The 21,556-nt window shown below is 41.3% G+C and overlaps 1 protein-coding gene across 1 annotated transcript in view; it reads left to right on the forward strand.

Moving 5' to 3' along the window:
* The window catches only part of METAP2 (methionyl aminopeptidase 2), a 38,328-nt gene that overhangs the window by 861 nt on the left and 15,911 nt on the right, over positions 1-21,556 (forward strand). Inside the window, exons 2-3 of the mRNA XM_072655618.1 lie at positions 11,071-11,175; positions 18,747-18,812. Coding sequence (XP_072511719.1) covers positions 11,071-11,175; positions 18,747-18,812 — 171 coding nt within the window. The remainder of the gene's footprint in view (positions 1-11,070; positions 11,176-18,746; positions 18,813-21,556) is intronic.

Here is a 21,556-nt window from a genome sequence, read left to right on the forward strand (position 1 = left end):
CTGAGGCAGGCCTGAGCGCGGGGAGGTGTCGGCCGGGGACTTGGCGGGAAGGTCCCTGTGTGTTTAATGAACCTGACTGCTTGGTGGGCACCGGGCACCGGGCAGGGGGCAGGAGCGATCGGCGGAGGATGTTTTCCTTTATCTTTCTTGTTAAAACTCCTTCAGTGCTGAGCTCAGGGCCGCTAACATCCTGGAGAAACAACACAAATGTGACCGCAACAAAGGAAATCGTATTTTCTTCTTTAATCTCTATCCAGGTTATTAATAAAATAGCCAGACCCTGTGCTGCGGGAAGTTCACAGAAATCCCCCGACTTACCAAACCCCCGGTGTTCATTCCTTCAGCACCTCCTCCCCCCACTTACATCCCAGTGGGTCTGCTTTGTAGTTCTTCCTCCTAATGGAAGGTGAGCTTCTGGAGGACAGGAGCTGCTTTTGCTCTCTTCTGTTTCCCCAGCTTTGGGAATATCCCTCTCCTACCCTCCCTTTCCCAATAGATCTGTAAGCTTCTTGTGTGGGAGGTATTATTTCTTTTTTTGTTTGAGGGGCTCTAGCCCTTAGCGTGGTGCCTGGCACTATTGGATTCCAGGTTCTGGGTTATCCTCTGAAGGGATAAGGCAGGAATGGGGGATGTATTGGGGAATGAATATCTATGACATGTAGGTGGATCGCCAGAAGGGTTATCCAGTGCAGCCCTAGATTTTTACAGATGAGGAAACTCTGGCCCAGAGATGGGAATGACGAGTCTGGGATGCCAGCCTTTTCCTTAGGCTTTCCTCTTGACTTTCTGAACAGGATCTAAGAAAACAGAGAGCCTGGGAGGGGTTGTGGAGTAATGAATGATATGTGTAAAATGCTTCAACTACTTGCTAGTCCCATTCCCTCATTTTACAGGGCTGGGAGATCTTGAGCCTGAAGGCCACATGTGGTTCTCTGGGTCCCCAAATGTGGCCCCTTGACTGAATACAAACTTCACAGAACAAATCCCCTTAATAAAAGTATTTGTTTGGCAAAACTTGGACTCAGTCAGAAGACCATTTCCAAGGACCTAGAAGGCCACAAGTTCCCCACTTCTGGGTCAGGACATTCTGTGACTTGTCCAAGGTCACACCATGAGTTTTTCAAAGAGGCAGACACCAAAACCGTGAACTTGTCTAGGAACTTGCCATCATTACACTGTGGCCTTAATTTTCTTGGACACCAGGCAGGGTGCTCTGCCTTGGTGTTACTGCCACTTACTTTGTGACTATGAGCTGGTCACTTTATCACTGTGCACTTGAGTGTGCTCATCTGTGAAATGGATAGAACAGTGCCAGCCTCGCAGAGATTTTTGTGGAGACTGCTACAAAGTGTTGGCACTTATTGTTTCAGTGACTTAAAAGTCATTTCAGTGATTAATTAGCAAGACAGGATGAAGAGGTTGGTAGCCCCCTTGCTGTCTCAGGCAGAATTGAACAGTTATCCCTCCACAACCCGCTTTTTTGCCTCAGTTTCCCTTTTCTCTCAGTATAACTGTTCTAGTTACCTGAAAACTTTGGAGTGATCTTAAACTCCTGTTCCTCAGTTACCTCTAGTATTCTCCTGTCAGTCATCAAGTCTTATTGTTTGGAAACGTCTCCTGGTTTCTTTGCATTCTCATTGTGATTTCACTGTAGTCTAAATTGTCTTTATCTTATGCTGGGATTGTTACAATACATTTCTGACTAACATTTTCTCTCATCCTCCATTCATCCTACAAACTGCTCCTATATCTCTTTTCTGAAGTCTCTCGACCCTTTCCATTGCCTGTGATAGGACTGGGGGATTGTTCAGGTTTTTCGATTTAATGTCTCCTATCCAAAGAAAAGCAAAAATAAATGTAAAGTGTTTAATCTGATTTTAAATTAAGGATAGAGCATAAACCTTTTCTCAGTAAGTGCGGCAAATACTCATTTCTTGTCAATTCCGCCTGGGTTATGTAAATTCATTGGAATGGTTTGTTGAATGAGAAAAGGGAAAGGGAGATGGTGAGAGAAACATGTGGGAGGAAGACAAACATGGGATTGAAGTTCCTTAAGGACAGGGATTGTTTCATCTTTGTCTTGATTCTCCAGGACAGACACTTGCTGCTTGTGGATTGATTGGCTGGTTTGTTGTGAGAAAGAAAAGAAAGTATGTTCAAGTGCCATGCAGGTGAAATAGCTTTCCTTTAGGTAAAAAGGCAGCTACATTAAAGGCCATTTTGTGCTGTGCCCTTCTTTTTGGTCAGCTTTAGGATCTTTCAGATTCACACTAGACAATTAACCAGTGACTCCTGTTCTGTTTACCTCTTAAAGTAGCCAGTTGGCCCAACTAGAGGGAAGTTACCATGGGCAATTGAATTAAAGCCCAACCAAGCCTGTGATGGCAATCTGGGATTTCTTGGTTTAAAGGTAAAATCCATAAACTTCAGCCTCAAACTTAAGTTCTCCACAATGTGACTCCAATCTGTTTTTCTCAACTTATTGGTCAAGAATATATTTTCTCTATTTGCTCCTTCATTTCTTTGAATAATTGTAATGTATATTAATGCATCTTTTTTGTATTTTGTCCTCTCATCAGATCGATTTACAGTCTGAGGAAACTGCATTTCATGCGTCTTTGTATTAGTTTCTTCAAGTGTAAAATGAGGAAGTTGGATTAGTGATCTCTAAGGTTCCTTCCTGCTCTAAATTTGTGATCTCAAACAGCATGCACTAGTTCTTCTCTTTGCTCTTTGACATTTTAATACATGTTACATGTTAGCTATTATTGTTACTGTAACTGTGTGTGTGTGTTGTCTCCCAGGTAGGCTGTAAACTCTTTGAGGGCAGAGAATTTAAAAGAAAAAATTTATTTTTGCTGTGTCTTGCACATAGTGTAGGCCCTTAGTGAATTTCTGAGGAATGACTGATGAGAGACTGTTCTGTCCTCTTTTTCCAGTGTGATTTAGTGGGAAGTTCATTAGATTTGGAGTTCCAGCTCTGTCACTTCTTAATCAGGTTACTTAAAACTCCCTTGAGACTTAATCTCTTCCTCAGTTATATGGACATGATAATACTCTCATTATCAAGATTGTGAGGTGAGCATTCATAGGCATATTCATGAAGTGTTGTGTTTTTGTGATACTTTCTCCTGAAATCCTTTTTAATCTCGTCCCATACCCATGTTGGTGATGACTTGTCTCCCTTCAGACAGCACTTTGCACTGATAGAATGCACTCTGACTTTCTCTTACGGTTATTTGGTTCTTTTTCTTAATTGCTATACCATTACCTCCTTAAGGCCTGCAGATCATCACCCTGGCAAATTCTATCCTTTTTTGAGTGTGGCCTGATATTGGATTTAATGCTGTTAGTTAGGAGAGGCTCACTAGGTTGTCTGGGAGGAGGACTTTTTCCTTTTCTTTTTTCTTTCTTTGCTAAGGCCCAGTGGATTTGTGATCTGGGTCAGTGGGGAGAATATGAAATCATAGATCCTTGAAATATTAAAGTCCAGCTGTTTGTTCTCTAACTTTTCTTTCACACAGAATTCCTTGAGTTGAAAGGGATCAGATCATGAGACCAGTCAGCTCCTGAACAGTATTTTCTCTTGAATTGAATCATGGCATTATAGATAAATCCACCAACAAGCAGTTCTGAAACATGCTTTGGCGCAGCCATTGTGCTTGATTCTGAGTATATAAAGACAGAATACAAGAAAATAATCCTTGCTCTCAAGGAATTTATAAAGACTTGGAGAGATTTGTTTATTTATGTTTTTATGTATATGTGTGCAAAATAAGTACAAAATAGGAAGGTTAATTGGGGAGGGGCGGGGATTAGAAAAGGCCTTGGGCAGAAGGTGGGAAATGACACACTATTATTGGAATAATGTTGACTTGGAGTGGGATCTTACAGTCGAGTGCCTCAGAAATTGTGCTCCAGCTAGGTCATGAAGTGGGCCATTCAATGAGGTAGTTGTTTGGAGGGAGTCCATTCCAGGGATCAGAGAAAGCCAATTTGGCTGGATTGTAGAGTGCTGGAAGGGGAGTGACAAATGTATAATGAGGCTGGAAAGATAGGTTGGGGTCAGGCTGTGGAGGTGTTTCATAAAAGCTGGGACAATAGGGGGCACCTGGAGTTTGTGACTGGGGGAGGGGAGTATCAAGGTCAGATTGGCTGTTTTGTGGAGGAGGGGCCAAAGGGAGGTTAATTAAGGAAGGAAACCGTCTAGTGTGCACCATTGCAGTACTCCAGAGGAGAGGTGGAGTAAGGGTCTGCACTAGTGTTGGCTGTGGGAGTGGAAAAAAGGGCACTTAATAGAAGATGTTGTGGACGATGATCAACATGAGAGAGAAAGGAAAATGAGGAGTTGAGGATAAATCTGACTGAGGTGGTGAACCTGGAGACAGGAAGCCTGATGGGGTCTTTAACAGACCCCATCTTAAGTTAGGTAGAGGGGAAGGTTTGGGGGGAAGCAAAACAGTTATGTTTTAGACACATCGAATTTGTGATGGTTGTGGGATATCTGCTGGGAGAGGTCCAATAGGCAGTTGGTGATGAGAGAGGCTCATTTGGGTTTGATTGTTTATGGATGAGTTTTCTGCATAGAGAAAGCCATGTGGTTACCAAAGAGAGTACAGAGAGAGAAGAGGGGCCTGCACAGAACCAGGGTGTTTCAGAGACCATTTTGTCCAAGCCTGGCATTTTATGATATGGAAACTTAAGTGACTTGCTCGGTGGCACAAAAATAATAAGTGACTGAGGTGGGATTTGAATTCAGACCAAGCACATCTACAGCCTCCTTCTGTGAGTGCTTAGCATGTAGCTAAGTTTGTTGGCTTAGTTTGGAGACTTTCTTTAGTGGTGGGAAGCTCTTAACTCTGGAGACAACCTCTTCTATTTTTGCATAGCCATAATTATGGGGAAATTTTGCTTTGAGTTGGAAACCTGACCCTGCAACTTTAACTCACTGTTCCTAGTTGTTGTTTCTGAGGTTAAACAGAATAAATCTAATTTCTCTCCCGCTTATTAGCACTTCCTATACTTGAAGATAATGGATTCTTCCCTCCTCTCCAGGCTGACAATTGTCCTTGTTGTCTTCAGCATTACGGTTTGATCTTAGGTTCCATATCCATGTTCATGTTGCAGTTTGCCATTTATCCTGAAAGTTGGATGCTCAAGGTAGACTGTAATACTCCTGATGTTGTTTGATGAAGGTAGAGTGTAGGAAGGTCGTCACCTCACTTAGTATGGACCTCATGTTAGAATTTTTTTTTTTAATTAATTTGTTCATTTCCATAAGTCTTAAATTTTCTTCCCCTCCCTCCCCAAGACAGCATGCAAATCTTACATGGGTTCTACACATACATTCTTTTTGTGGGGAAACAAGGAAGTTCTGTTTCTCAGAGTCTTAACCTAGAATGGTCTGGTAAAGGTCAGAAACTATGCAGGCTCAATGTGTGAGGGAAAGCCTATCAGAGAGGAGAACGTAATGTCACATGACTGGGGACGGCATGGCAGGAGATTCAAAGTTCCGGAAAACAGTATAAGAAGCTTCCATTTTTGTGAACATTTTGTAGTCATCCTGGAACCATACTGAGGAGGCTACCTGTTCATTCAGGGGGAATGGACCTAAAGATTAATAAAGGCTTTCCTGATTTCACAACAGTGTTGCTCTTTGTTTAAGGTGAGCATGTTTCTCACAGTTGGGGGCTTGTTAGATGGGCTTGTTTCTCACATTATTAAACATATTTTCATATTAGTCATGTTGCGAAGAAGAATTAACATGAATGGGAGAAACCATAAAACAAAACATAACACAAGAGAAAATAGTCTACTTCATTCTGCAATCCAATTCCACAGTTCTTTCTCTGGATGTGGAAGGCTTTTTGCCTCAAGAGTCTATTGGGAATGTTTTAGGTTCTTGCAATGCTGTGAAGGACTAAGTCTACCAGGAAAATTCCTCACACACAGTGGTTGTTGTTGTGTACAAAGTTCTCCTGGTTCTGCTCCTTTAAGTCCTTCCAGGCTTCTCTGAAGTCTTCCTGCTCATCATTTCTTATAGCACAATAGTATGCCATTACCTTCATTTGCCACAATTTATTCAGCCATTCTCCAGTTGATGGGCATCCCCTTGATTTCCAGTTCTTGGCCACCACAAAGAGAGCTGCTATAAATATTTTTGTACATGTGGGACCCTTTCCCATTTTTATGATCTCTTGGGGATGCAGTCCTAGAAGCAATATTGCTAGGTCAAAGGGTATGCACATTTTTGTAGCCCTTTGGGCATAGTTCCAAATTGCTCTCCAGAATGGTTGGATCAGCTCATAGCTCCACCAACAATGAATTAATTACATTGATCATCTTCCTGTTCTGTCATGTTTGCCAATCTAATAGGTATGATGTGGTGCCTCAGAGTTGTTTTGATTTGCATCTCTAATCAATGGTGATTTAGAGCGTTTTTTCATATGACTAGAGATGGCTTTAATTTCTTCCTCTGAAAACTGTCTGTTCATATCCTTTGACCATTTATCAATTGGGGAATGATTTTGTGTTAGAGCTTTTGGTTGCCCAGCCACGTTGTTCATTCTTATCAGGCTTTGACCATTCCCACCTCTTTTTCAGATGAACTCTGATATAGTCTTCCCTTCCCTTTCCCTTCCCTTTCCCTTCCTTCTTCCTCAACTTAGGCAGTTGGTAAAAGTTGAACTTACTAAACCTTTATCCTTGCTAAATCTCAAATTAGACTTAGTCTGTCATTATTTCTTGTCTCAGTGCTTTTTGGAAGATGATTTTTGTTATCCACAATTGTGGCTAAGCTTCCCAATTTTATGTCACTTGCATATTGGGTAATGAATTAGATTACATAAAGGGTTATTAGGTGCCAGCAATTGTTCTGGGCAAAGGGAATATAAATAGAAATAAAAAGAAAACCCTTTCCCTCAAGGAGCTTATATTCTGTTGGAAAAATAAAATGCTTAAAAGAGTTGAAGGGGGATAAAGAGTAATGATACCATAAGGGTGGTGGAAGGGGATGGGGCATATGGAGTCTAGACTTGAGGAAAAGCTTTCCTTAAGGGAAGGCCAGACCAGGAGGAGCCCGGCCAGTTTAGAAAGTGAGTGTGGCCACCATCAGTATTTTCCCAAATGGAGGTTCCAGGAAGGAACTGAACAAATGGAGGAGGATAAACCGTACCGTTTATCTCCTAATTGAAATCATTGATTAAAAATGTTGAGCAAAGCAAGGCCAAAGAAAGATTTCTGAGGCACTCCACTCTAGACCGTATTCCAAGTTAGCATTATTCCAGTGTCTTTTCATTCTGTGCCATAATTTCTGTGATGGCGGGAAACTTGCTTTCTTTTGTTTTTTCAGTTAGCAATTTATTCAATTTATTTTTTCAATTAGCAAAAATCTACCTTTTTATCTTCCCCTCCTCCCATTTAGAACAAAAGAAAAATCAAACCATTTACAAAATGTATAACCAAGCAAAACAAATGTCCACACTGGGCGTGCCCCACCAAGGTACTTGTCTCGTTTGACAATCCAAGTCATTCATCTCTGTGAGGGCACCAATAGCGTGTTGTGTCATTAGTCCACTAGAATTGTGGTTAGTCATTATGCTGATATGAATTCCCAATTCTTTAAAAATTAAACTTTACCAAATTGTTGTCGTCATATAAACTGCTCTCCTGGTTCTGTTTATCTCACGTAGCATCAATTTATACAAGTCTTTCTGTGTTTTTCTGACACTATCTCATTTCTTACAGCACAATAGTACTGCATCTTAATCCATATTCTATAACTTATTCATCCATTCTCTATTTACAGGCACTCTCTCAGAGTCCCATTCTTTGCAACTTCAAAAAAAGCTATAAATATTTTTCTGCATAGAGTTTGTTTTGCTTAGAACTGACTCTGTCCTCTTTCTAAATCTTCCCTTTCCCACCTATAATTTCCCAATTGAGTGCAATGTTCTGCGCCCAGTTTTGGGCTCGAACACACACAAATATTCTCGCTTTGGCTAGGTCACACAAGAGACATTGAGGTGTCAGCTGCTCATTGTCCTCCTTCTGGTTTGTATAAAAGTTATTTGTGCACCCTGGGGAGGTGAGATCATTTTTTCCTGACCATCCTTTCTCTGATCTCTAGGCCCTTTTAGGGTCATAATATTGAGATAGTCCAAGAATTTTAAAATTTTTCATTTGCCTATTTTCCAGGTCTGTTCTTTTTCCTCTGAAATGCCTTATACATCCTTATATTTTTTCAGTCTTTTGGCTTAGTTTTAATATTTGTTATCTGATAGAGTCATTGACTTCTATTGATCCGTGCTAATTTTCAGGGAGTTTGTTGCTTGGAAGAGATTTTATACAGCTCTTGTGCCAAGCTGTCGAATCCCTTTCCAGTTCTTCCATAGCTTTCATTTCTTTTCCAATTTTTTCCTCAAGTGCCCTCATTTCATTTAGAAAAAATATTTTTAGCTCTTTTAAAAAACAACAAATATACTTCTTGCTTCATGTCATCTAGGAATTCCAGTTGAGCTTTGCCCAAGCTGTTTTTTCTCTGAGAATTTTCTTTTGAGTGTTGTAGAGTCATTCTCTTCTGGGTTTGTGTCTGGAGCTAGCCCTGCTCTTCATGGTGGGATTCTTTGTGGTGGTGGTTGTTTGGCTCTTCCCCACTTTGGACTTGATGTGAGGTTTGGGCTCTGCCACGTTGGTCTTAGTGCTGCTTCTTAAGGTATTAGGTATTGAGTTATTCTAGGATCTCTGGCATGGATGCAGGAATGGCAGGCATGCCCCCAAAAGAGGTTGATTCTGAACAAATATGACTGCTACCTCCTTGGCCTGAGCTCTGCAAATTCCTGACCTGAGTTTGGATCTTGAGCAACAGTAGAGTGCTGCTGGATTCAGCCCCTGTCAACCAGCTGGAAAGCTTTGTTGGTTCAGACTGACAGGATTACAGGCTCCTTTTGGTTTGGGATTCCTGTCTTGGTTACTCCCGATAGGCCAAGTTAGATGCTGGGACTTAGCCCCCATTGTGCTTCTGGGTTCTGAGCCACACCTTAGCTGCTTACTTCTGAACTTCATCTGTTATTGGTGGAGAAAGGCCTCAGGCCTCTTTCCCTGGGAATGGCATGCCAGGATCTGTGACCTGGAACTGAGTAGTGGCTGATGAAGTTGCCAGTTTGTACTTGACCCTCTTACGGTGCCTTGGTTTGGGTTTGATGGTGTCAGGGTACAGGTCTAGTATCTCTTCTTGCCCACGTTCCAGATCTTTTCCCAAGGCATTGTAGCATTACATGTGTGTGGGGGGGAGCTCCTAGCCTAACCCTGTGGCCCCACTGTCTGCCAACCATGGCAGGATAGATACATAACTCTCTGACTTCTGGATTTCCCCATCAGAGACAGTCTGGTGCCTTTTCTAGGTCTCTTTGGAGTTACGGTGGGCCCTTTGTACTGCTTCCTGTTACTCTTAGCTTTTTGTCTCTGCACCTCCAGCATAGAGGTGATGCTTAATAAATGTCTTTTGAACTGAATTGCAAAATGAGCTGCTTGCATTCTCCTACCAATTCCTTTTAAGGCCCAGATCCCACACCTCCTTCCTGACCATGCTCACCTTCACTGGTGTTCCTTCAAACTTGGACACATTTATCATCTTCAACTCTTCATTTGGACCTTTATTATGTGGCTATTTAAGTAGTTTTTATTTATCCTTTTCCTAACTAGATTGTAAACCTCTTGAGGGAAAATCACATCTCAGTGCTATGCACATGGAAGGATGGTAAGCATTTGTTGAATTGATGGATATTATTATATTGTCTAATAATTGTTCAACAGACCCAGCTGGGTCCTCAGTCCGGCAGGGCTTCTCCCTCTTCCCTCTCCACAGCAGCTGTGCTAAACATCCAGCTTATTCCTACCAATTGTGTGTCTGAGGAAACTGTCCTGGGCCCTTTTCTTTCTACAACTTGCGAGGGTTCAGTTATCACTTCTATGCAGGTGATTTCCTAGATGTAACTGTATTTTCACCTCTCTTCTGAGCTGTAGTCCTCTATCATAACTGCCTTTTGGACGTTTCAAACTTTATGTCTCATGGCTAACTCAGTCTTACTAAACCAGAACTCATTATTAGCCTTTCTCTCAGACTCACTCTTTTGAACTTTGCTATTTCTGTTGAGACTACCATTCGTCTTCCAGTTTCTCAGGTTCACTAACCTCGAGATAGCATCTTCAACTCCTTTTTCTTCCTCACCTGATGGAGCCAAACAGTTTCCAAATCTTAGGCTGTCTGTCATAAGTCCCCTTCCTTCTCTCTACACAGCTACCACCCTTGTTTGCCTGGACTTTGGCAATAGTATTTCATTTCTCTTCCTGATATCCCTTTCATTCCAATCTGTCCCCTCTCCACAGCTGCTAGAGTAGTTTTCCTGAAGCACACATCTGACCATGTTTACTTAATGTATTTCGTTGACTCACTATGCTAGGGTAAAATACAGACTCCAGTAGCTTGTAAAGCTCTTCACAATGCTCTCCCTGCTTGCCTCCCCAGTTCTGGTATTCATCATGCTCCTCCGTCTACTCTGAGGGGCAGCCACGCTGCCTCACATGCTGTGGATGGTCTGTGATGCTCCATTTTTCATTGGCATGCCTCTGTACTGGCTGTTGCTTTGCCTGGAATACTTTTCTTTTTACCTCCACCTCTTGGAATTCCTGGTTTGTCCTCCCAGCTATTAGTGCCTTCCCTACAAAATGCTGTTTATACTGAAATGTAAATGTGTATATTACATTAGAGAGTGTAAGCTTCTTGAAGACAGGAATTGTTTGGCTTTTGCCTTTGTATCAGCAGCCCTTAACATAGTGTTTGATGTAGAGTAATCACTGAATAAATGCTTATTGATCTTATTTTTGAGTATAATGCTGCTAATGTTAACTTTGAAATGAAAAATTCCCACCAACTGTACCATATTTGTAATGTTTTTCTCAACTTGAAAGTGAGATCCTCTTAAACTCACTCTCCAGAGGGCCTAGTAAGTTTGATTTTAAGTTATTGGCAATGAGGCTTGATTTATATGTACAATGTTATTTAACTGGCAGGACAACAGGAGACTGAGGGAGAATCGGCAACTTCAGTGGATGAGGTAGCCAAACAGCTGGAAAAACAGGCCCTGGAGGACAAAGAAAAAGAGGATGACGAGGAAGGTAGGTGTAAGGGGTGTGTCAGGGTGGTGGGTGGTGGGTGGTGGTGGAACTTATTTCATCCAGTGTCTAAGTTCAGTGACTAGAAAGTGATGAGAGGCTCAGGGCAGACTTTGTATGACTGATTCTGAGTGAGCTAGTATGCATACGGTGCTTTGTGCACTTGAGAACCCTACATAAATGTCAAATAATAATTTGACTTAAAGTCAGTCTCCCCATCATACAGTCTTTCCTGATCCCATGCTAAAGGCCCTTTAAAGAACCTTTATAACCCGTGTGAGATGTCTCAGGGATAGGCATATGTATAACACAGTGAAGGGAATGTTCAGCCTGGGACTAGAAGGGTCTGAATCCCCATCCTTCTGTTTATTGGCTGCTGTTGTTATAGCAGCAGCAGCAGCATCAACACTTATACACAAGTTCGCCAAACGAATGGAGCTATTTGCCACTTAGAATCATAGATTTAGAATGGGAAGGGAACTTAAGGAAAAACAGAGTGATTTGGCCAGAGGCATGCAGGTATGGAGTGGCAGAGCCAAGATTTGAACTGAGGTCCCAGGGACTGGCTCCTGAGCGAGGGGGTGTGGTGTCATGGGTACAGAAACTGAGGCAGGAAGACTTAGGGTCGGGTCCTGCTTCTGACCCCTGCTGTGGCTCTGACCTGGACAAGATATTGAATCTTTCAGTGTTCTAGGCGACTTTCTGAAATTCTTGTGTGGTAAAGAAGGGGCTGTGTGTCTACTGGTGGAGGGACTTTCTTCACTCGTTGCCAGGGAAATCACTGCTCCAGTCCCTATTTCTCATGTGTGTCAAGCTATATTTATGTGTTTCCCAACAAGCGATTTTTAGTGTTCTTCTTATTTCACTTATTTCAGCTGGATGATTGTGGGTAAAAATAAGATGGCGAAATAAATTTTGCTATTTGTGGCCTTCCCAAGATTGGACATGTTGAATGTATACTCAGTTACATGATTCTTTAATTAAAAGACAAGTTTTATTTTGTTTTATAGTCAGCGAATTTGAGCTGAAATATTAACAACATAATGATGCGGGACTGTTTTTTCATCAGGTTTATTTGTAGGAGAGGTAAAAGGGTGGAAGAACAGTTCTGTGTGCGGAATCCTAAAGTACCATGTGACCCCCTGCTGTGGGCTCCTGGAAACCCAGCTTTGCAATGGCTGGAGCGTGTTGTTTTTGTTTTTTTCCAGAAATGTTCAGAGTTTATCTAGTAGAATTAGTGTAATCCTGGAAAAGAGAGCTATACAGTTCTCATTAGGCTCCATTTGGGGACAGAAGTCCCCTGACCTTGCTTATCAAAGACACAGACACACACACACAGACACACGCTCACACACACACACACACACACACTCACACACTCTCTCACTCCTTGTCCCACCCCCTAACAGAAAGCCAGTACTTGATTGGCTGGCCTCCCTCACATGCTGTTGGGGAAGCAGTGTTGCTCCTGCATCCTTTTCGAATTACATGCTGTTGCTTTTCTCCGCCCATTAACAAGTGATGGTCGTGCTTCTTACTCTGCTGGCCTTGCTGGAGTCTCTCTTACTGAAGAAAGGGCTTTTATAAAACACTATATAAATAAATGGTATTATTTCATGCTGTCACTGGGCTGATTTTGAACATTGTTACAGTTCGGTCTTAGTGACTCTGGACAAGTTGTTTACCTTTTATGACTAAGCTGTCTAACCAGTGGGGATAATAATACTTGGATTTCCTACCTTTTGGGATTGTTTTGATGAAAATGCTTTTTAAACTTTAAAATTCTATATAAATGGGAACTCTGACTATGATTAAAGTAAGAGATTTAAACTGATCGTGTCTAAGGTTCCTTCTCCGTTAACCTGTCAGTCTTACGTACCCTTTTTGGTCACTAGTGTCCAGAGCTGTGGCTCCTCGGTTGACAGGTCAGAATCACTCAGCATACCTCAAGAGCACCTGTGACAGGCAGCACCAAGGGTCAAGGCTGGGATGTGAATTCCATCTTAGTCAATTGCTGTGTAATTTCATAAAAATCCTGGAGCCTGGGTTTCCTTCTCTGGAAAATGTCCACATTTTGCACAGTCTCTTATGTAATTAGTTATTTAATCATTTTACTCATTTTTCAGTAGTTACAAGAATCAAATGAGATAATGGATGTGAAAGGGCTGGAAACGTGCAAGCCCTTACTGATGTTTGCAGTCAGTCTCTGCTGTCAAAGTTCATTGGCTGGGGGCTTAGTACGTATGAAAAGAATATATACAATATTCCACAACCATGGGATAATTAGTTTTTTAAAATATTTTTCTTTTTTTACATCACTGTCATTTCTCAATAAGTCCATCCTTTTCCCCCTCCTGATCAATCAAATAAGTATTTATTAAGTACTTGTTATATTCTAGGCACCTGCTAAGCTTTAGAAATACACAGAAAGTGAAGGAAGCTTTTGTCCTCAGGGAGCTTTCATTGGAACAGGAAGTAATACCATATCTAAATGAGTATGTACCGGACACATCAAAGTAAATATCACTAAAGTGACCTTCAAAGGGAGGCACCAGTGTCCCAAGGAGCAACACAGGCCTGCAGAAGCGGGGCTGTGTGTGTGTGTGTGTGCGCGCGCGCGCGCTTGCGCGCATGCATTTTCTGGACCAAAGGAATGCATGGGGGGATGTTATTGTGTAGAGAAATACTGAGAGATAACAGTGTAAGCATGTTTAAGAGGAATTTATATTTAATCTTAGAAATCACAGATGGCCAGTTAAGTTTATTGAGCAAATTCAGTAAAACTTCCTTGTCTGATCAAAAATGAAGTGCAATGACATTTATACAATTCATTACACTACTACAGTCTGTTGTCTTTCCACCTCTCTCTCCTCTCCTTTCTCTGCGTCCCTTGAGGACCATTCTCGGATCTCAGCCAGGCCATCGCCCCTGCACTAGCCTCTTTCTCCTCCCTTTCCTCATCGTGACATCTGGATGAACCACTTCAACTCTGCTCTGTGCCCTTCTCTGGAGTCCGTTACCCCCTTATCCTCTCCCCAATCTTGCCTTCCAAACCTCGGCCCTGGATTCTTCCCAACATCTGCTGCTTCACTCCTACTTGCTTCTGACTGAAACTGGAGCAAATCTGCAGACTTGTGCTGTCTGGGTCCCTGACAAATTTATATTGCTGTAACGTCACCTGAGCTCTCCTTTCACATTTCCCTAATTGACTCACTATCCCATTCACCACAGAGGCTTTTTCTTATCCCTCCTCAAATCTCCCATAGATTTCCCCCTTCCCCCATATTCTCAGCTGAAATTTTGCCTCATATTTCGTTGAAAAAATTGAGGCCATTCACTGAGAGCTCCTTTTTCTCCCTCTGATGCCTTCTGCCACTGTCCCTGCCTTCACTGCTGTTTCACATGAAGGGTGGCCCTTCTCTTTGTCAAGGCAAATCCTTCCTCCGTATGGGCAAGCAATCCTATTGTATCCCAATTTCTCCAGCAGGTTGCTCCCTCTGTCATTTCCATCTATTCCTTATTTCCAGCCTCTGCCTGTAAACATGCCCATGTCTCATTCATTCCTGCCAGCTGCCTTCTGCCCTTGCCTTCCCTTCTGTGGCTAAACTTAAGAAGTCCCTGGCCAGCCAGCGTCTCCGCTGAGTTTCCTGTTCATCTCTTCTTAATCATCTGCGGCCTGGCTTCCAGCTTCATCCAGCTGAAAGAGAGCTCTCCAAGGTTACGTGGGTCTCTTAATTGCTGCATCTAATGGTCTTTTCTCAGTCTTTCCCCTTGTTGACCTCTTCAGCTTCTGACACTGGGGATCCCCCTCTTCCCCTTGATGCTCTGGTCTCTAAATCTTCATGATGCAGTCCTGGTTTTCCTACTTTTCTTACCACTCTTCACTCTCCTTTTCTGAATCATACAGTTTGGGCTTTGGTGTCCCTCAGGGCTCAGTTCTGGGACTCCGCCCCCCCCCCCCCCCCCCCCACTGAGTTTTGTGTATATCCATACAGAATTGTAATTCTATGGTTGAACTCTGTTTCCAGTTCAGATAATATTGGGTCATAACATGTCTGACCCTTGCCCCACCATGTTCCTGTTTTTGTATATTTTTCCTTATTTCTCCCCATATTTGTTTTGTTCTCATCTCCTAAAACTCACAGAACAAACACCAAACAACAAAACTTGTTGCCAATGCTGCTTGACCCCCCACCCCTTTTTTGTCCTATCTATGACCCTAGATGGTTTTAAGATTTTGAAAGGTCATTCTCCTCTCAATTTGAATGTAAGCATTTCATCTCCATTTAGTTATTTCATTTGTTCAAGTGTATTTACCTTTCTAGGGGCAGCTAGTGGATAGAGCACCAGTGCAGGAGTCAGGAGAACCTGAGTTCAAATCCCACCTCAGACACTCAACACTCACTAGCTGTGTGACCTTGGGCAAGTCACTTAACCCCAATTGCCTCACCCTGGGTCATCTCCAGTCATCCTGATGAATGGATGGTCACTGGATTCAGATGGCTCTGGAGGAGAAATGAGGCTGGTGACCTGCACAGCCCTCCCTCACTCAAAAAAAAACCAGTTAAGTGCAAGTCATGTCATTCTTTCTCTGATAGCATGGTCTTCTTTGGTAACGAAGGAAGAACACACACACACACACACACATTTACCTTTCTAGGCTTTCCTTGATTCCAGATACCTTCATTCTATTAACAATTGATGTCTTCCCTTATAGAATAATGCTCTTTTTTCAGTGTAAGTTATCTGCAGTTGTAGATTTTTATCTTTTGGAATATCATAATTCAGTATTTAATGGTAGCATAGTTTCATGTGTTATTTGCCTGTGATCTGGGCTGTTTTCCTTTTATGATTTCCTGTTTTTCAGGTCAGTTGTTCCTGATTGTAAAGAGTTGAAGATACTAGTAACAGCTAACATTTACACAGAACTTACCATGTGCCAGGCACTGTGCTTTACAATTATTTCATTTTATCCTCATTGCAACCCTGTGAGGTGCTGTTATTCTCATTTTACAGATGAGGAAACTGAGGCATAAGTTATCTCTTTAGTGTCTGAGGCTGAATTTGAACTTGAGTCTTTCTGACTGCAGGTCTGGTGCTCTATCCACTTTCTCACCTATGATCCCCAAGGTGTGAACCTAGGTTACTAGAAGGATGGTTGGTGGTGCCTTTAATAGTAAGAAGGAAGTTTGGGAAAGGAGTAGGTTTGGGGGAAAGGTGGTGAGTTTTGTTTTGGCCATGTTTTGTTGCTTATGGACGTTCGTTTTTAGCACCTAATTGACACTTGAGGATATGGTATTGGAGCTTTGGAAAGAGAGCAGGCCATGGATCTATAGATCTGAGAATCATACACATAGAGGTGGTCTTTGAATCCTTAAGAGCTCATGAGGTATAAATAGAGAAGACCCAGGAGAGATCCTTGGGAGATATCCCACATGATGCAGATAGAAGTGAGCATGATGTGGATAGAGATCCAGAAAAGGGACCATGAAAGAGCCTCCAGATAGGATAACAAGTGAGGGTGAGGGCACAGCGTCACCAAAGACCCTGATGGGTTTAAGAGAATGTATGTGGGAGGAGGTGATTACCAGTGTCACATGGTTGAGTGGAGGTCAGAAAGGTGAGGATTGAAAATTAGATTGGGCATTGAAGAGATCGTCGGGGATTTTGGAGAGGGAAATTTCACTTGAATGATCATTTCAGAAGCCCGATAACAGAGAAGAGGAGGAACAGAAATGGAGGCACCAAGTATAGACAGGGTGGAGAAAGGATGGAGACTCACCCATAGAGTATCAGAAGAATGATGGCCTCCACATGTCTTAAAAACACCACTCAATTGAACTATGGGAATGAATGACAGCTCGGATTTTGTTAATGTGCTGTCACTGCTGTTGGTTTTCAAACCCAGGCCAGTCTGGGCACTATCTGCTATCGCATGCCCCCTCTCTGTTAAAATAAGAAAATGTAAATGTTATATTGCTGACTGGCATAATATTTGAAAGAATTATTTTGTTTAGGATAAGATTTTAGTAAATTCAGATTTAAACACTTATACCTAATTTGCATTGCTGCTTATGAATCTTAAATACTCTGCAGAGTCTTTCTGGCCTTCAAGTTGTCCTTTCTGAGCCGCAGAAGGAGAGTGTCCGCACCTTGAGTTCCTTAGACACATGTCCCAGGTCCTACAGATCCCTTAAGCAAAATAAACTGTTCTCAGTCACTTTTCTGTCCAACTCTGATCTCTCCCTGACATAGAACACTTTGCAGCTCATCGTTTTCTTATTTTCACTGAAGCTTTGGTACTTCAAGGCAGGATGTTGTAAAACCAAACCAAACCTTGTGGGCTGAGTCTGTTAACATTTTCTTACTCAAGTAGGAGAAAATCATTTGCCTGTTTGCAACTTAATAAACTGAATTTGCTTTCCCCAAATTCCTAGCAATTCACATTTCCTTCATCTCAGCCCCTGCCCTCTCCCCCATTACCCCCAACTTGGATAGTTCTTTCTGGAACATTCCTCACTGCCTGAGGCTTCTTTGCCCTGACCATCCCTGCTGCCTGTCCTTAATGAAAGATACCTTCTTAAAGGCTCCTGCCACCCCATTCACAGCCCCCTGATTCCCAGCATACGGTTGATTTATTTTTTACCAAATTGTTTGGTACCTAGTTGTTTTTACAGCCTCATGGACTTGGACGTAGATGACTTTTTAAAAGGAATGGTTGAATTTACATAGCTTGTATAGTCTTGTATAATGGGAAGGAAGAGGGCTGGATTTAGTGAGGAATAGTACCTAGGATTGAATCCTGGATCTGACATGTACTCGTTTGATTTGTGCAGCTGTACTTTTCTGGCCCTCACTTTCCTTAGTGACAGGAGGACAGCTCCCTTCCCTACCTGTTTCTCAAAACCATTATGAGAAGGGGAAGTACATGTTAACTAGATAGAGTGCTTTTCAACATGGGTTAAAAATATTTTTAGATCAAGGGGTGATGCACTGTGATTGTATCCTCAGATCATAACATTTTGTAGTTGATTGCATAATGGATTTGGAGTTAGAGAATTTGGTTCAAATTCTACCTTTGGTCATGGGACAAGTCACTTAAGTTTTTTCGAAATCAGTTTTCTTAATATGTAAAATAGAGATAATTGTTTTGGCAGAACCTATCCTAGATATTTGTTGTCAGAACAGAATAAAATAATGAATATAAACCTGAGAGCATCGTAGAGTATAAAATCAAATGGTGATTAACTATACTCCTCCATAAAAACCCCCAACAGCCACCAACATCCCTAGGGAATGGCATGTGATAAGGGACACGATCCCCTCCCCAAATATAAATGAGTTTTCACTGAACTCTTGACAATTTTTTTATTCTGTAGACATTTCTTTAATAACTGAGTTATCGGGTTGATGCAGAATAGTCTAATAACAGTTGAATGAACCAAATTTGGATACTTGGAGCGCTATAGATTATTGTGATTCCTTTACAATACTGGCTCACGTTAGCCGTATCATAATTTATCAGTTATTTCCTTTACTTTGTGATTTAGATCCATAAATTCTTTTTTTCTTAGATGGAGATGGTGATGGAGATGGAGCAGCAGGAAAGAAAAAGAAAAAGAAGAAAAAGAAGAAAGGACGTGAGTTTCTAAACTGGGTTTTATTTGATAAGACTTAAGCAGTTCACTGACAGTGCTAGAGTTGGGCTGGTCTCGAACAGTTTAATAATTTATTAATGGTCATAACTTCCTGGTACATCTTACAGATCACGTACCTTCCCATGCTGTGTGCAATTCTCATCTCCAGCCTCCCCTGGCATTGGGGGCCTTCTTTCTTTGGACATTCTCTGGGTACCAGAGCAGCACTGGGGCTGTTCATCTGACTTGGTCTGTGTTAAGGAAATAAAGTCAATTTTGGCCAAGGTAAAACTTAGTGAGATTAATAACTCCACAACATATCCTTTTGGATAGCAATTTTGTTGGTATAATTTTTTTTGATAGTATAGACTTTTTAGTGTGAAAAAGATTTTAGGGAAGCAGGATGGGACAGTGGGGTCAGTTGTTTTTTTATTGTATCCCTCCCGCCTCTGTAAAAAAAAAAAAATTCAGGCTCAGGCTCCAGTATATATATAAATTTATAAATCACATGCAACTACTATTGTATTGATAAATAAGTTATAAAACACACAGAAATAGAAATTAAAGGGTATGCAAGATGAAATAATAATTTTGAAAATGATTTGTTACTGGTTAAAAAAATCCTTTTTTCTCTCACTGTAATTATTTGTAATAAAATTACAAAGTGAGGAGAATGTGATTGAATGCTTCATTCTTTTAATTATTCTTTGGTTAGCTGTCACAGCTATTTGAAGGTCTAGGTCATAGTTCAGGGGACTTGTGGTTTGTTTTTAAAATAATTTGAGTAACCAGTACATTTTCATCTTCACTAATACAATTTATTCTTGCAAAGTAATCAAAAAGTAATACCTTTTAAAAATGGGTCCTAATATCTTTGGAGAAACTTTAAAACAGACTAGGAAATTTCATTTCCAAGTTTTTGGTGTTTTAGGGATATGAGAGTTTTTATAGGTAACACCCATCATTTTTGTTAACAAAAGCTTGGTTTTCAAGGTACCTTTCCTGTTGCTAATTGGGATGGCTTCAGACCATCATGAGCTAATCTCCCAAAGCACAATTGATACTTAGGGTGAGGTTCATTGTTAATGGTGGATAGAAAGCCATATTTCATACAATGTTTTCAATAATTTTGAAATTTGGGGGAGAGGTTCTTCTTGTCAGACTTGATTAGCTCCAAGTCACACAGCTTGTTAGTGGTATTTGTCGTTAGCTTTCCTTTAATCCGTGGCTGAGGAAGCGCTCAGAGGAGGAGCAGAAATGTATCCTCTGATATTCTTTCTGTTCTCTTCTTAACTATGTGATTAGCAGTTTATCTGCAGTCTAGAGTTTCTTTACAAGATTCTTTTAAAGGCACTTTTTCATGTAGTGAAGGCTAGTTTAGTTAAAACTAGGTAATGAAATTTCCAAACCTACTTAAAATATATGCATATATGCTTTAGCTCAGTGAAATGTGCTGAAAGTGAAGGAATGAGGTGAGGGTGCCATCTTCACCCCTCCATGTTGTGGAATGTCCTCTCTTGCCTCAGGATACCTTGTGAGTTATATGTGACCTTTAGACCAAGTGAAGGTGTCCTGTGTACTCAGTATTAGTAAAGTATTAATGTCTTGATTATTTTTTAGGGTTAAAAAATACATATAGGATTTCTAATATATTTTCTTCCCATACCACAATGGATTGTTTTGTACCTTCGGGTACATGCACCTCACTTTAAAGACCAGTAGTGTAGGGTAAAGAATACAGTTGTAAGTCTGGAGACCAGTGAGACTAATTAGCTATGTGACTTTCAGCAAATTATTTGAATAATTTGTCTTTTGTCCTCATCGGTAAAATTAAGATGGTCAGGCATTCCAGAGAGGTAAGATTCTAATTCCTATTCAGGAATTTGGAGGAAAATATAGAAAACATTTTTGTCAGATTTTTAGATGAGCTACTAGAAGGGATAGTTAATACATTGGATGGCAATATCTGGAGGCAAAAAGATTTTATAAAGATTTGGATATGGGGGAACCCATCCTCTACAAGCATACTATGAAGAAAGCCTTTCTTAATAATAGTTCTTTGGCAAAAGAGGCAAGGAATTTTAGGATCATAAATAGGATTTAGAACTGGAAAGGACTTTAGAGATCACTCAGTGTGTGGGATTCTTAACTTTTTTGGTACGTGTCATGGACCCCCTTTGGCGTTGTCTGGTGAAGCCCTTCTCAGAATCCTGTTGTTAAATGCATAAAGTAAGTAAAGCACCTGGGGAAAAATGCACAGGAAATCAATTATGTTGAAGTAGTTATAAAAACATTTTTAAAATCAAGTTTTTGGACTTGAGGACTACAGGTTAAGAACTTTACACTGATCTAGTCCATCGTGTTCTTTCTGGTCTTAATTTGCAGAAGATGACATAACGGAGATTTAGAGAGGTCATGGTACTGTGTAAGGTCACCTAAAGATGGAGTTGAAGAGTTGGGTTTCAAGCCAGCTCTTCTGACTTCAAATCTTTTGCCTTTTTCCACTGCACACTTACACTGTGCTCCTGGGCAGTGTTAGCCAGGAGTATGGTATGGGTGCAATTATATGACTGCCAGCTGAATAGAAAGAAACAGTGTCTGGATCTCTGCTTGTCAGAGCTCTCTTGAGAGAGCACCAAAGCCAGATTCCAAGGGACTACAGGAGGAAAGAGTTGGGGGGAAGAAAAAGGCAGTGGAAAGGGAAGAACAGAGTGTGCAGAGTCACCGTTTTTACATCATTTGTAAGC

This window comes from Notamacropus eugenii, chromosome 3 (assembly GCF_028372415.1).
Source record: "Notamacropus eugenii isolate mMacEug1 chromosome 3, mMacEug1.pri_v2, whole genome shotgun sequence".
Lineage (NCBI taxonomy): Eukaryota > Metazoa > Chordata > Mammalia > Diprotodontia > Macropodidae > Notamacropus > Notamacropus eugenii.